The sequence below is a fragment of the Mus caroli genome, unplaced genomic scaffold, assembly GCF_978045245.1.
Source record: "Mus caroli unplaced genomic scaffold, Mus_caroli_1 scaffold_6, whole genome shotgun sequence".
NCBI classification, from domain to species: Eukaryota; Metazoa; Chordata; class Mammalia; order Rodentia; family Muridae; genus Mus; species Mus caroli.
In genome coordinates, this window is record NW_028227261.1 from 139,452,966 (window position 1) to 139,469,729 (window position 16,764).

General features: G+C 38.0%; 1 protein-coding gene across 1 annotated transcript in view; it reads left to right on the forward strand.

Moving 5' to 3' along the window:
• Positions 1-16,764, forward strand: part of Necab1 (N-terminal EF-hand calcium binding protein 1) — a 204,386-nt gene that overhangs the window by 36,049 nt on the left and 151,573 nt on the right. Inside the window, exon 3 of the mRNA XM_021160280.2 lies at positions 9,592-9,700. Coding sequence (XP_021015939.1) covers positions 9,592-9,700 — 109 coding nt within the window. The remainder of the gene's footprint in view (positions 1-9,591; positions 9,701-16,764) is intronic.

Genomic DNA, 16,764 nt, shown 5'->3' on the forward strand with positions numbered 1-16,764 from the left:
TGATAGAGTGCTTGCCTTGTATCCTAATTTCTTTTATATTGCTGTGAAACACTCTTGACTAAAAGCAGCTTAGGAGAAGAAAGGGCTATCTGTATTCTATTTCCAGGACACAGTCCAACTTTGAGAGAAGTCTGGGTGGGAATTCAAGGTGGAAATATGAAGCAGAAACCATCAACATGCTGTTTACTGCATAGTTCTTTGCCTCAGTCCCATGCTCATGCATACCTAATTTTCCTATACAGCCCAGGACCATCTTCCTAGAGAATGGTGCTGCCCACAGTTGTACTGAACCCTCATAAACCAATTAAAAACCCACAGACATGATCACAGGCTAATCTGAAGTAGGCAATCTCCCAGTTAATACTTCCTTCTCATGTGACTCTAGCCAAGTGTTCTCTCTCTCTCTCTTCTCTCTCTCTCTCTGAATGTGCTTACATTTTTAAGTAATAGATTTACCTTCAAATAACACTATACTCCCATGTTGATAATAACAGTCATCTTTTAACTAATATGATTAATTTTTCATGGTGTTTCTCATGAAACTGATACAATCCACTTCACCTACCAATCTGCAGTGATCATGGATGTGCTTTCGGTATTATTGTTTCATGCAGTTATCTCACAGACTCGCTGAGAGGGAGAAGCATAAGACATTGTATTTTATGATGCTGTTTTACATCCTCTACATTTATTGCCAACCTCTCTTTCTCCCTAAAGAACATTTTCTAACATTTCTCGCAGGACATGTCCAGTGACAATCAGTTCTTTTCATTTTGATTGCCTGTAAAAATCAGGATTTCACTTTCACTGAAGAATAACTTACTGAATATACAATCCTATGTCATGATATTGTCTTTAAACATGTTAAGTATTTCCATACACATTCTTTTACCACTTGCATGGTTTTGGTAAGCCCATTATTCTATAATTCTCACCCATACTCCTCCATCAGTGTTTATCTTGCTGCTATCCTCCTTCATAAATTTTCTCTTTGTCCTTACCATTCTTCAATTTCAACTTTATATGCTTTCATGTGAATTATATATGAGCTGGAGAGTCCCTGTTCTTCTCAGATCCCCTGAAAAGCATATTCAGTTCTTCTGGCCTGACACAGCCAAATGTTTCTCATATGTTCCCTTTGTACCAGAGTCCACTGCTATTGTTCACAGTGATCATGATTTGTTAAATTTTGATAAACTAAAATATTTAGTCCTTAAAAATGTTAAAGTAACACATAAATGCAAGTACATAAAATTTATGTTAATTATTTTCAATGACCATAAAAACTAGATTTAAATTTCCACAGGGGTGCTCCATTGGACACTGAGGTCAGGGCTCTATTGTTGGTGAGGGTGTGGTTGTGACCTGAAGGATAGACATTGAACAACTGTTTAAATACATAGCTTGCTTTCCTTCTTTCTTTCATTATCCTTTTCTCCCCAACCCTTAGCTTTCGTTTTTATTTTTGAAAAAGAAGTTTCAGGTTTGATTAGTTAAAAAAAATAAGCTAAGGGGCCGGGCATGGTGGCACATGCCTTTAATCCCAGCACTCAGGAGGCAGAGGCAGGTGGATTGCTGAGTTCAAGGCCAGCCTGGTCTACAGAGTGAGTTCCAGGACAGTCAGGGCTATACAGAGAAACCCTGTCTCGAAAAACAAAACAACAACAACAACAACAACAAAAAAAAAAAACAAACGAAAAGAAAAGAAAAAGAAAAAGAAAAAGAAAAAGAAAAAGAAAAAGAAAAAGAAAAAGAAAAAGAAAAAGAAAAAGAAAAAGAAAAAGAAAATAAGCTAAGATCTTTAAACAACCGTTTGCAATTGTTTGCATGTCTGTCAGGTGGGAAAAGACTAATCATATGGAATGCCCTCTGACTCATGACCCATCCCTGTCCACTATCCTTCCCCTTCTAACCCACCACCCCTCCCATCCCCCATCCCCTTGCACTTTCCCACCCCCTCCAACCTACCCCACCACCACCTTTTTGTCTTTACTCAGTAAGTGCTTTTTGAGGAAAAATAGAAAATACGAATTAAAAAGGACATGAATAGTCTTTGTTTACTATGCTTTCCCATTACTTAAAACTAACTGTGTACTAGGTCCTATGAATTCTTATATGATTAAGTCTCTCAGTTAATCCTCATTATGTTCAAGAATTTACTAAATTTGGAACTTAATTTTTCCCCTTCTGAAGTCTGTTCTGGGCCCTTTGCTTTTCCACTACTGCCATTCCCCTGGGAAGAATGACTCATTCCTGGGACCCCCAATCACTTTGTGTTGAAACTCCTAAATACATATCTCAGGCTTCCACGCCCCTTGGTCTTTTTAGAACTATATGAGCCCTTCACTGACTAAATGCTTCTATTCCATCTACAGGTTCCTTTGACTTCATGAGCTTTTGACCACAACTATTATTTTAATCCAGTGTCTATCTGTTTCTCTCTTTCCATAAATAGCAATATGACACCCACTTCTTTCTCTGTCCTGAAAATTACATATCACCATTGAGTTATTTCTTTCGTCACCTACTGCCTTAAGTGATCTCCCTTTTGTATTCTATCGCATTCCTAAACATATTTAAACCCTCTATTTCACTGTCACCACCAAAGTCTTGTCCCCTTGAATTTTGCCTGGAATTTTTAAAAATCCCAACAAGCCTCCTCTCCTGTGGTACACCTCTAAGTTCCATTCTGTTTACTATAACCATATCTAACTTTCAAATGTTTGGCAACAGTTCTTTACAACACTTTGCATAATTTTTTAATAACTCTCATACTGTTAATTCTGTGTACCTAACTATGATTTTCTTTCCCTTCAGATAGATATACTCTTTGAGTGGCCATGTTTTATAGGTTCTAGTCCATATCCTTTCGGTCTTCTAGCTATGGTGTTTGCATTTCCTCTGCCTAGAGGAATCTATGTAGAGAATTTTCTCTATCCGTTAGCTTTCATCTGTGTCTAAACAGACATGTTCCTTGAAGGCCTTCCTTGGCCCTTCAGCAGAGTAGTTGTCTTTTCTATATGCCCTTTTCCATCTGCCTCCCTGGGACTGCTCTTGTCATATTGTGGCTGCTATTCATTTGTTAGACCCCTGTCATAGGATCCATAAGGGCTTGTCAATGCTCTTAGCACAAAACACTGTGTTTAGCACATAGTTGGATTTTTATAAATATTGGACCAATGAATGGATGAAAGTGCTCTGCTAGTAAATAGCAATTCAAGTTTAAAACCCAAGATTTCTTTTAGGACAGTTCCCTCTCAATTCAGTAATTTATCTAGGCAAGAATAGTATTAACTGTTAGATTAAAAGTTATGAACAAAAGTTAATGTGCCCAATGTTAAAACCTTGCAAATGCAGATAATATATAAGGTAAACTGTAATATCCCTTTCAATTTTCTCTGTATTTTTTTTAAAAATCTTCAAAATAAAAACTCAACAATGGACATCTGGCCACCTTCCATGCCAGAGGAGAGGTGTCCACCCAGCCCGGGAGAGAGCTGCTGGAGCATCTGTGGGAGACATCTTGGTTGCTGGATTCCACCAAGACTAGTCTGCACAGGTGAGAGTGTGGACTACAGAAGCTAACAGCTTCTGGCACAGGTCCTGTTTCGGGCCTTCATCTTCTGCCAGGAGGCAAGTCCAAATGCCAGATATCTGTGCACCTTCTCTGAAAGAGGAGAGCCTGCCTGCAGAGAGTGCTCTGACAACTGAAACTCAGGAGAGAGCTAGTCTCCCAGGTCTGCTGGTAGAGAATAACAGAATCACTAGAGGAACAAGCTCTAACCAGAGATAACTATAACAACTGACTCCAGAAATTACCAGATGGCGAAAGGCAGACATAAGAATCTTACTAACAGAAACCAAGACCACTCACCATCATCAGAACCCAGCACTCCCATCTCAGCCAGTCCTGGGCACCCCAATACACCTGAAAACCTAGGCCCGGATTTAAAGGCATATCTCATGATGATGGTAGAAGACATCAAGAAGGACTTTAATAACTCACTTAAAGAAATACAGGAGAAAACTGCAAAAGAGTTGCAAGTCCTTAAAGAAAAACAGGAAAACACATCCAAACAGGTGATGGAAATGAACAAAACCATACTAGACCTAAAAAGAGAAGTAGACACAATAAAGAAAACCCAAAGTGAGGCAACACTGGAGATAGAAACCCTAGGAAAGAAATCTGGAACCATAGATTCGAGCATCAGCAACAGAATACACAAGATGGAAGAGAGAATCTCAGGTGCAGAAGATTTCATAGAGAACATCGGCACAACAATCAAAGAAAATGCAAAATTCAAAAAGATCCTGACTCAAAACATCCAGGAAATCCAGGACACAATGAGAAGACCAAACCTATGGATAATAGGATTAGATGAGAATGAAGATTTTCAACTGAAAGGGCCGGCAAATATCTTCAACAAAATTATAGAAGAAAACATCCCAAACCTAAAGAAAGAGATGCCCATGAACATTCAAGAAGCCTACAGAACTCCAAAAAGAATGGACCAGAAAAGAAATTCCTCCAGACATATAATAATCAGAACAACAAATGCAGGAAATAAAGATAGAATATTAAAAGAGTAAGGGGAAAAGGTCAAGTAACATATAAAGATAGGCCTATCAGAATTACACCAGATTTTTCACCAGAACTATGAAAGCCAGAAGATCCTGGACAGATATTATGCAGAAACTAAGAGGACACAAATGCTAAAAAAAAAAAAAAAAAAAAAAAAAAAAACCTCAACAATGACTATTTAAATACCATAGTGTTTGCTTTAAAACAAATAGAATGTGTCTTTGGTGTGTTACTTTCATAATATGAATGAAGAGAAATAAGAGTATTTATATTTCCCTAAAAAAATCATAAACACAAAACTTTCAAAATAAAAAACTATTTTGAAAAGGAAGAAAAGATATAATTGGAGCTTCATAGTATATACATTTTATACTGTTTTGCTTCTTTAGGTATGTGAATATAATATCTGCTTAATAACACAAAAATATGTTCAAATGCAATAATGTATAAAAGTAGGAACATTCCTTTTGTGGACTTTTGTTTTGATCTTTTCTCTTTTACTTGTTTTTTATTTTCATTTTTCTGGGGTTGAGAGAGAGAGAGTTGTATGGGTTTGGGTAAGAAGATTGAGAGAGAAGAAAGAATGATTAAAATATATTGTATTGGGAAAACCCTTAATAAATAAGAAAAGCCTATATGTTAGAAGTTCACAGACTGTGAGAGGGCAATTACTACTGATTAGCTAAATAGACAAAATGTCAATGTTCCTTCTAAATATCTGTTTATATTCTTAGACAAAGCTACTCACATACTAATCTTTGTAAGGCCCCAATAACAGTGTAGAAGAAAGGATTTTTAAAAAATGTAAAAACTAAAAGATAGGGAGAGAACAGAAAATGTCATACTTTAGACACAGTGCTCATAATATGGTCATAGCTCCAAGCTGATGAGATTACCTGAATTTGGCTTACACGACTGTTTCAACTGTCAGTCATGGAGCTGGGAGGGGCTTAACGAGCTGTACCCCTTACTGTTGAATTGTGGGTCACTGATAACTACTGTCCAGAGCATACTCACCAGACTCCAATGCATAGTTCCAGTGCCAAAGTCACACAGATAGCCCAGGCCATACCCAGAGGGACACACACAAAAATAAGAAGACATGAATGTGGGAAAGAGATTACCCATGAAGAAGGAGTTTGGCAGACAAGATGGTAGCAGGGAGAACAATCAGAAAAAAATATATATATATGTGTGTGTGTGTGTGTGTGTGTAGTTGACAAAAGCAAATTTAATGAAAAAATAAAATAAATAAAGCTGAGAAGATCAAATGCTCAGGACAAACTGAGATGAAGCACATAATTCTAAAAGAAATTTTTAAAATCCTGTGTGCATTGTACGTTAAAATTAAGCTTTGTCCCTAGCAGAAAGCAGCCTCAGAAGGCATGCCTATTTTGTGAGCCAATTTTTAGCCAACTTTTCATTGTTTTGTTTCATTTCAAAGGAAGGTTTCAGCAGGAATAATGAAGTTGAAATAAAATATATTAATAAAAATACAACTGCCTTATTAATACTGAATCACACAGGGGATTTGTTCCCCCTTCCCATTAAGCTTTTGTTTAACATTTTAGTACTGGTCTAGAAGTACTCAAAAGGAATTCTTCGCAGTTGCTTGTTTTACAGTGTGGCAACCTGTCATGTAGACTTTCAAGAATCCTGCATGTGATAAAAACAGCCTTCAACACATACTTTCCACCCTTCGAGCCAGGACTGCAGTTTAATGCGTACTTTCTCCTATTATATATTATTTTTTACCAATAGGAGTTTTTGTGTGTGTGAGTTATTTTTTTAATCAGGGCACTTGCTAGCCAAAGCCTTTATTTTATGGCATGTGCATTGCTACTTGAACTCTTTTTCCCTAATTATAAAGCAGCATACAGAGCCTGCCCCACCCACAGGAAGCACAGACAACCACAGTTCTAAGGTGGTTCAACTCACCGCAGAACTATGAAAGGGTCACTGTTGGACACATCATATAGTCAACAAGTCAGGTTATAGTTATTGCACAACACAGCAGCGGTGAAGAAAACAGTGTGTTCATTTCTAGTTTTTTCTCTTTAATTAGTTAGTTTGTGTATAGGCAAGGTCTTCCTTTGTAGCCTTGGAATCTAGATTTTTCTGCCTTAGCCTCCGGCGTGATGGCATTGCCGGTGTGTACCACTACACTTGACTCTAGACCTAATCTATGGGCAGTTTTCTTCTCCTGCTGGTTCATTCATTTCCTTATCACACAGTAAGAAGATGCACATGCAGCTGTACAATAGGCTGCATGGGGCTAATCGTTCGTAGCTCACCTGAAAACAAGCAAGGACTAGACAACAGGAAAGCTGGAGAATTGATGTTCTCAATGCAATGAGCTACTCTGGGTTGCACAGCAGGGAGCCACTGGTCCAGGGCATTACTCAGGTCAGGAACACATTGTATGGTTGATCCAGATCTGGTAACTTAGCAAGAATTTAAGTTGAAGCTTGGTGTATTGTGCCTATGGGATCCCATGCCCTCTTCTGGTGTGTCTGAAAAGAGAAACAGTGTATTCATATCCATAAAATAAATAAATAAATCTTTTTTAAAAAGTTATTTTAGATATGACATGATCATTGTTAATCCAGTTGTCAGTTCTTATCAGGTCTTTGGAAAATGAGTTTTGTGAGAGAAATACATTTTGTAATGTGACCCGATGAACTACATCATTGACTTTTGACTTGGAGTTATAGGTGTTTCCAATCTGTGGTAGCAGCACTAGGAAGGCAGAGGCATGCAGATAACAAGCTTTAGGCCAGTCTGGACTACATAGTGAGAGCCTGTTTCAAAAAAACAAGTGAGGGCAGGGTTGGAGCTCTTGCCTAGCAAGTGCAAGCCCTAGGCTTGCCTCAGTACTGCAAAAGCAAAAACAACCGACCAGCTTGTAGCAGGCAGTCACAGGAAGCAACGAGCAGCCTTCTGTGTAGATTCTTTCAGGGCTGAAGAACCTCAAAAGAACAACCTAAAGTAAGAATCGAGGCCAACCTGGTCTACAGAGTGAGTTCCAGGATAGCCAGAGCTATTCAGAGAAACCCTGTCTCGAAAAGCCAAAAAAAAAAAAAAAAAAAAAATAGCATAGCCAGGCCCTGTCACTCCTCATTTGATTGTTGCTGTTTGCATTCCTTTGCTGAGCCCACGTTTTCATAGGCTTGTTTGCTATTCACTTCTGCTTCTTCGAGAAGACAGACCCAGAGGCCATCCGGATAGGCAGCTGACTTATCTGTTTTCTTCTCCTTTTTCCATGATTGTGTCTACTGCCTTGAATTGGTTTATAAGCAAAACCTACAGAAATAAATATTTTGTGGTTTATCTAAAATAAAAAAAATGAAATGAAATGAAAATTAACGTCTCTCAAGGATCTGTATTTCACAAACCAGGATCTTTAAAATACCCCAGCACAATGAGTCGTCCCACCCCCACCCCCACCCCCGGCACATATGTAGCAGACAGGCAGCTCAGTCTTCATGGGCGCCCTGTCTGGCCTCCGTGGGAGAGGTTGTGCCTCATCTGGCAGAGACTTCATGGGAGGATACCCAGGGGGGTGGGGGTATCCTACCCTCTCAGAGAAGAAGGGGAGGGGCGAGAGAGGGAGGGATTCCGTGAAGGGGTGGCAGGGAGGAGGAGTAGCATTTGGGATGTAAACAAAAAAATTAATTATTTAAGAAATAATTAAAACATACCCCAGCTCTTAAGTCTTTACCTGAAGAATTAAGTAATTCATGTCTCCTGTTTTCTTTATAGTAAAACCTCCTGGATTAAGTGCAAGTAGAAGCTGTCCAAATTGTTAAAAACCAACCGTCTTGCCGATCCACTCTGAGATCTTTGTGCCATTCTGATGCTCCAGGCAGCGCTCTGGAGTCAGTGTTTAAACAGTCCTTGGGGCAGTCTGGGGACATCTGTTGAAAGCATTCTAAATAATCTTGATGTTCTACCCCTACCACATCATACTTTTTATTCAACGAGAGGATTCTATTTTGTTTATTGCGGTATTGCTGTGAGGACAACTACTTTCTCAGCTCTGAGCTCCCATATTATAAATGCAAAGGCTTATTCTATCACTTAGAGTCATTTGGCAGCCTCTCTGAAAAAACCTGACAAATGACTGTGCATAGAAAAGGATGCCTGCTGTCCCTTAGGGGTGCTTCGTTCCTTCGGATTTGTTGCTTCTGTGCCCTGAGCAATTTAACATGTTTATAATGTGCAGTTCTTTCCATCGCTGCTTATCCAGAGCTTTTCTTCAAAGTGAGGTGTAAATGATACTAACCCTGTCCCTTATTCTTCGAAATGAAAATAATCCATTACCCTAATTCTCATATATATATAAAGTGCATCTGTCTCTTATTGAATTTTACTGATCCCAGCTGTGCAAAAATACTTATGCTTATGTCTCTACATCTTATCCTTTTTTATACTCCAATTGTGTATCACTATTGTGTCTCAAATAAGAAACGCATTTGACTATAAAAGCAGTCACTAGTTGAAGGAACACAACAAGGAACATAGTTTGTTGAATTATAATAATCATATACTTGTGTAAATATCCAATCAAAGCACACTTGTTAGGCATCTTGTATTTATCTTGTGGTCTGCTACATTCTCTGTAGGCTTGGTATCATGAAAGCAAAATGTCTGCTTGGCCCTTTGTGTTGCTGTGTGGATTTCATTTTCTATAGCTAGGTAAAAATTTCCCTTCAGTGTTACATTTGTCATGGCATAAAAAAAAAAAAAAACAAAAAAAACAAAAAAAACAAAAATACTCAAAACCAGGAAGACATACACCAGTGCATGTTTTGGTGTGCTGTATACAATGAAGAGATAGTAAGTTGGATTTTTATTGACATTGCAAAGGTTTCCTTCTTGCTTTCTTTTTTAATGTATGTGTGTCATGCACAACTAAGGAGCAGAGATGCTAGGACTACGTTTTAAAAATGAAAGTAGACCAGTACACAAGGTTGGAGTGATTTGCTTCTCTTCTGTTCTTATTTCAGATGATGGAAAATTGTCCTTTGAGGAATTTAAAGCATATTTTGCAGATGGAGTTCTCAGTGGAGAAGAACTACATGAGCTCTTCCACACCATTGACACACACAATACCAAGTAAGCAACATTTCTTATCAGTGGACTCTGGAAATGAGGTGGGGAGAATGTGAATGAGTCATTCAAGAAGTGGGTGGGGGAACAGACATTCTGTAAGGCTTAATTCTGAAATATTCTTTCCTAAAAATTTTAGTCTGTCATTACTAAATAAGTAAAATGTTACTGTTCATATTTGGTATAATCTAAACTTCCTTTGTATAAAAATATCCTCTGGGTATAATTGTATTGGTATGTTAAAATGAAATTACTGCAGTAATAAACTGAAAATTTCTGCTACCTGAAAACTACAAGTAAGGGGAGGTACAGAACAGATTTGAAGAGTTGACACATGGTGATCTTCATTTACTTGGCATGTGGATACCTTTTTTGATGTAGGAGAATATTTGTGAAGATTCCGTTTATATCCCCTCCCCCGTGGTGAAAATATAAGATAATGAGGACTTTAGGATGTATATCAACAGAGATGCACTGCTTGTTTAAGGTTACTGAACCAAATCACATTATTTTCCACAGTCTCAATTATAGAATTCTAATATGAAAGAGTGTGGGTTCACACACGCCTGGAGATCCTCCACTATGCCTACTGTCTAGACAATTGCATTCTGCTTTAGGCAAAGCAGTGATGTGGTTCCAGGAAATAAGTCTGCTAAGACAGTGCTCTGGGGCTCTACTTACGAAAAGACATTTTCTTGAGGCTATTTACAAACTTACAAGATTAAGTTCACTTTACTCAAGTGGCTGAATATTTCAAGCAATCAGTAAGGTTCTAGAGTTCAACAAGATTTTCAATTGCCTTGCCGATGCCTTCTCTTTTGTTATCAGAAATAGCATTAGACTCAGTAACTGATAATTTCAGTATACTATCAAAAATACTATGATTTATATATTCATAGGGCACTTGAAATCACAAAGAATAGCATTTTAGGTCAGTGCAACTCAGAAACTGTTCATAGGCACCGAGATACAATAAGAAAGTAGAAACTGCTTAGGTAAAATTTGCAGGAGAGTGGAGAGAACATTCCAGTCAAGAAAAGGCATGGAGAAAGTTCTAGATGCATGAGAATAATAGGCATCACTTCTGTTTACAAAAGTGTCAACTATCCAGATCAAAGTGGAGGGGAATTCACAGAGAGAAAGAATTCCTCTGTGAATTCTTTCTAAAGAATGCTCTCTATGAGAGATCACTTACAGTCTAAGTTTTAAAAGTACTTCAACTTTATGTAAGGCAAAGGGAATCTAGTCAAGAGCTCTAGCAACATCTTGTAAGTCATTGTTGCTCTGTGAGGGAGCAGCTGAAATGGTAAAGATGGAGGAAGACTGCAGATATTAACTAAGCTAAATGGATACTGAGGAAAAACATTTATGCACAGAAGGAAAACATTGGGAGAAAGGATACAGAGGAGGCAGAGGGTCTCTGGGTGTCTTGGGTATCCTGTTGGAAGCTGGCATGCAAACATTCTGTCAAGCATGCTGTTCATGTCGTCCTTACTATGTTAAGCTTTTAAAACATCTACATTTGGAATATTTATTGAGATTTCTAGTTTTAGAATTTGGTGTCCTGAATATTTTCCAATGAATATTTACTAAAGTTAAGGAGAAAATTTTCACTTGTCATTACTGGTTTGATTTGCCATTTTATTTACATTTTCTTTTTTTTTAAATTTTTTATTACGTATTTTCCTCAATTACATTTCCAATGCTATCCCAAAAGTCCCCCATACCTTCCCCCCCACTCCCCTACCCACCCACTCCCTCTTTTTGGCCCTGACGTTCCCCTGTACTGGAGCATATAAAGTTTGCAAGTCCAATGGGCCTCTCTTTCCAGTGATGGCCTACTAGACCATCTTTTGATACATATGCAGCTAGAGTCAAGAGCTCCGGGGTACTGGTTAGTTCATAATGCTGTTGCACCTACAGGGTTGCAGATCTCTATAGCTCCTTGGATACTTTCTCTAGCTCCTCCATTGGGGGCCCTATGATCCATCCAATAGCTGACTGTGAGCATCCACTTCTGTGTTTGCTAGGCTTCGGCCTAGTCTCACAAGAGACAGCTATATCAGGGTCCTTTCAGCAAAATCTTGCTAGTGTATGCAATGGTGTCATCGTTTGGAGGCTAATTATGGGATGGATCCTTGGATATGGCAGTCTGTAGATGGTCCATCCTTTTGTCTCAGCTCCAAACTTTGTCTCTGTAACTCCTTCCATGGGTGATTGTTTCCAATTCTAAGAAGGGGCAAAGTGTCCACACTTTGGTCTTCGTTCTTCTTCGGTTTCATGTGTTTTACAAATTGTCTCTTATACCTCGGGTATACTAAGTTTCTGGGCTAATATCCACTTATTAGTGAATACATATCATTTGAGTTCTTTTGTGATTGTGTTACTTCACTGAGGATGATGCCCTCCAGGTCCAACCATTTGCCTAGGAACTTCATAAATTCATTCTTTTTAATAGCTGAGTAGCACTCCATTGTGTAAATGTACCACATTTTCTGTGTCCATTCCTCTGTTGAGGGGCATCTGGGTTCTTTCCAGCTTCTGGCTATTATAAATAAGGCTTCTAGGAACATAGTGGAGCATGTGTCCTTCTTACCGGTTGGGACATCTTCTGGATATATGCCCAGGAGAGGTATTTCGGGATCCTCCGGTAGTACTATGTCCAATTTTCTGAGGAACTGCCAGACTCATAGTTTGTTTTACTTTGGATACATTTAAGATTTCTTAGTACTCAAAACAGGGATGTGCAGTGATTGATTGAAGTCTAAAGAGTATATTACTATTGGTCGCTAACATATGCATTAGCAACAATAGTGCATTTTCTGGAGTAAGTATACTCAATTTAAAATTAAGAATATTAGTTGGAGACCTCTGAATTATATTCATGAAATTCCTCCTTAACACAGGTTGTCAGTGTCAAGCTTTGATCTTTTACAAAGATTAATTCAAGCTTTGACATAGAAATTCCAGAGCTTTATTTTAAGCTAAGGAAAAAAAAACCTTTATCTTGTGTGATCCAAGTTTGTACTGTGTACACCAATTATTTTTTCTTTTCTACTCACTTTCTCAGGGCACATGCTATTGCCCCAAATACTAATACTGCCCTGCACCCCAAGCCACTCCAATTACTTCAGGAGCACAGCTTGGCCCACAAGAAGCTGATTAATATCGGTGGGGCAAAACCTAGCAAATTGACTATATCTCCATTCATAGCAGCTTCCTGGTCCTTGTCCCTCCCAATGTCTGATGGTTGAATATTTACTTTGTCATATGAAGTAGTCATTTGGGCTGGAGAGATGGCTCAGTGGTTAAGAAGCACCAACTGTCCTTCCAGAGGTCCTTAGTTCAATTCCCAGCCACCACATGGTGGCTCACAACCATCTGTAGTGGGATCTGACACCCTCTTCTAGTGTGTCTGAAGACAGTTACAATGTGTTCATAAATAAAATAAATCTTTAAAAAAGAAAAAGAAGTAGTCATTTATAGAAATTTAATTATAGCTTGTTTCTATAATACAATACAATTAAGGAATATGAATCATCAAAATTATATAAAATTCTTATAAAAGGAATACCCTACTTGATTTATTTCAAGCCAACCTATGAATCACTGGCCCTTGTTTGTAAGGAAAGTATCTTATATTCACTGGCCAGCTATGCAGCATGAGCTTGAGCTCAATACTCAGAAAAATATCAATCTAAGATGAACCCTAGGCAGCATTCTGTTTCTGTAATGCTGTGTTAGACCAGAGTATGCTGAATGATTTCCACGCTCTATAACTTCATAAAATTAATATCTTACATTTATAACTTTTCTCATTATGTTTGAACACTCAGAATGTTTTTCTTTCTGGATTCTTGTTACATGAAGTGATTCGTGAAGTCTGGAAAATGTACTTGAATGATATGGTCTGACAGAAAAGAAGATGGTGAGCTTAAAAAGCCATGTTAACAAAGAAGGACATTATTGGAGGCTTTAATGTCTTAAAAGTAACTGTGAACAAATTAATATTTTAAAACAAATTAAAATTTTCTTCTTTGTCTTACTAAAAATTTCATAATTGCAAACTTCATGTTAACTATCTACATTCAAGGCAGATATACCTAACCTTTCTTCTTTAAGGAAAGAAAAAAAAATAGTAATCACCCCGTGATCCCAGTAAGCTTTATATATATTGCAACCCTCCGAGTCTCAGGAAATATTTTCTAGACATATGTTTGGTTTCTCAACTTGTAAGACAAGAAGACATATTCAGAAAAAATTCTAATGATATTATTAATATTTAAATATAGGGAAAAATAAAAACTAAATCTGGGGCTGGTGAGATGGCTTAGTGGGTAAGAGCACCCGACTGCTCTTCCAAAGGTCCGAAGTTCAAATCCCAGCAACCACATGGTGGTTCACAACCATCCGTAATGAGATCTGATGCCCTCTTCTGGTGCGTCCGAAGACAGACAGCTACAGTGTACTTACATATAATAAATAAATAAATCTTTAAAAAAAAAAAAAAAAAAAAAAAAAAAAAAAAAAAAAAAAAAAAAAACTAAATCTGTAGTTAGGTGCTCTTAAATGAGGGCCACCACACCTGTAGGGGAAAAGAAAATTATAGAGGTAAGATTGTTCAGTCAGAAAGAAACCTTCATAGCTCATAGAAAGTATTTTCACTCACAAGAAAACCAGCATAGCTGCACTTTGCAACTAATTAAACAGAACCAAGAAAATCTAGCATAAATCCTTGAGGTATTAGTCATAGCAGAAGCATGGGAGAAAGGTTCCCTAGAACCTTAAAGCAGTTCTGGCAGTTAACTGCCCTTAGGAGCTCCAGATTGTCAGGGTAGACCACAAGGTAGACCAGATGGAAGTTTTGCTCATAATGCAGAACATAAACATAGAGAAAAGTAACCCAAGGATTTTAGGGATGGGCTCATGATGAGAAACTCAGAGAAAAGATTCTTTGTTCCAAACTAAAATAGTTTTTTTAGACGCTGAGCACTGATATTTCAGTCCTGTGCTTGTTAACTCACTGACACTCACCACAGTGACAGAAATACCACCAACTACCAAAATGAGGTAGCTCCAGAATTGAAAACATTCTTTCCTGTACTAAAGTGAATTTTTTTCTAATATTCACATAGTCTGCTCCTTAGGACCATTCAGATTATAAATATTTTATAACACGTCTTTTCAAAATTTGAAAGGAGCTTCCATGCAACCGTGATGAGATTAAAAATCCCACAATAATTAGAGAGTAATTATATCAAAAGTATTTATTTCAGATGGCAGAGTTATGCTCATCTTGAAATAGAAGTTGCTTATCCTATATTTATTCAGGACAGTTTTCCTGAAAGTATGATGAGTTGGTTGATAATGCTATTGTCTTCCTTGAGTTATTTGTCATGCAGCTTAAGGAAACATACAGTGTGTAGAGAAAAAAAAAAAAAAAGTAAGGTCAATGTCATGCAGTAGCATTAGGGCAGTCCAAAGGGTCCATGCAACACAGCTGTGCATGACATTCTGATTAGAGTGTTCAGAGCTGTTCTAGCCATGAGAAAAATAGATCTCCTTGTGAGCACTGCTTATACCACTTCAATTGGAACAGTGCATGTAGAAAGAAGTAAAACCGCAAACTTCAATAGTTAAGTTTCAATAGTTAAGACTTTGGCTTTAGGCACCATGGCAGAGTGACATTCATGACCTAAAGTGGCCAAGAGACACAAGCATCAAAAACAGTCTTAAGAGCATCTGTTTCTATGCATGGCCTGTAGAAACTAGTCAAATAATTGATCCCTTCTCCAAACCCAAAGTATTATGTTTTGAAACAGCAGCATATGTAATCTGTCTTTAAGAGACATGGCGTGGTGGCGCACGCCTTTAATCCCAGCACTCGGGAGGCAGAGGCAGGCGGATTTCTGAGTTCGAGGCCAGCCTGGTCTACAAAGTGAGTTCCAGGACAGCCAGGGCTACACAGAGAAACCCTGTCTCGAAAAACCAAAAAAAAAAAAAAAAAAAAAAAAAAAAAAGAGAGACATGGTATTTGGGGTGTTTTGTGTGAAGGCTGTACTTAGAGGATTCTGAAAGCTGCAGAACAAGTGAAAATTAGCTTTTGAGCAGATATTCCTCAATATCCCCCTTGCTCAAATTGGAAAAGAAATCACAGTAAGGAAAATGATACTATAAAAAGGGCTTTGTCGGTTGTGAGTGACAGAACCCTAAGTTAAGATGACTTAAGAAAAGTATAACCTTGCTCAGGTGTCAGATGAACCCAGAGGTGACTAAGAGTGTGGGAGCCAGGTACTTGCTTGGTGGTGCTAGCATTCCTCACAGTGTCATTATTTTGTCTTCCTTTCTCTCTATCAGCACTTCTATCAGGAGGATGGCTAGAAGCCAGTCTGGAAAACTATCAGAGAGACTGATTTTCTTTACCAACAGCTATATCAACATCCTGGTTTTGTATCATTATCCTACTTCGATATCATGGGCATTTTTGAACAGTTTGCCACTGTTTCGGGGGAAAGAATGTTAACTGAAACCTAGGTGCTGCATCAGAATAGAGGAGCATAGATTCTGAGCAGGTATAGCTTGAGTTTCCTACAAATCAAAGAAATGCTTATGTGGCCTCAAAAATCTTTATTACCTCACAATCAGAGAAATGTAACTACCCATCTTGAAGACTAAAAGAGGTTCAGAGAAGTATAAATTCTAGAAAATTCTGAGAGTGGGGTCAGCAGAAAATCAGAAGTTACTTATAGTAGAAAAGCCTAAAGTCAGGAAAATCTTCGTGATCTAACAAGCATTCTGATCTCACTGAAGTATTCATGGCATTTCCCTCCTCACTAGCCTCTGTACCCCTAAATTTCTCATCCATTTGACTGTGCAGTATCCCAGCCTCCCTATGCTCTTCTCAAACCATGCCTATCACTCCACTCCTTTGAGTATTGGGGTCTTTCTTAACCTTTGTGTATTTAGAATGATTGCCAAAATTTAGATATAACAATATCTAGTGTTTATTCACTTAGTTCTTTATTATTCCACCTACTGTAGAGGTAAAGGTAACTTTCATTGCCGGATAT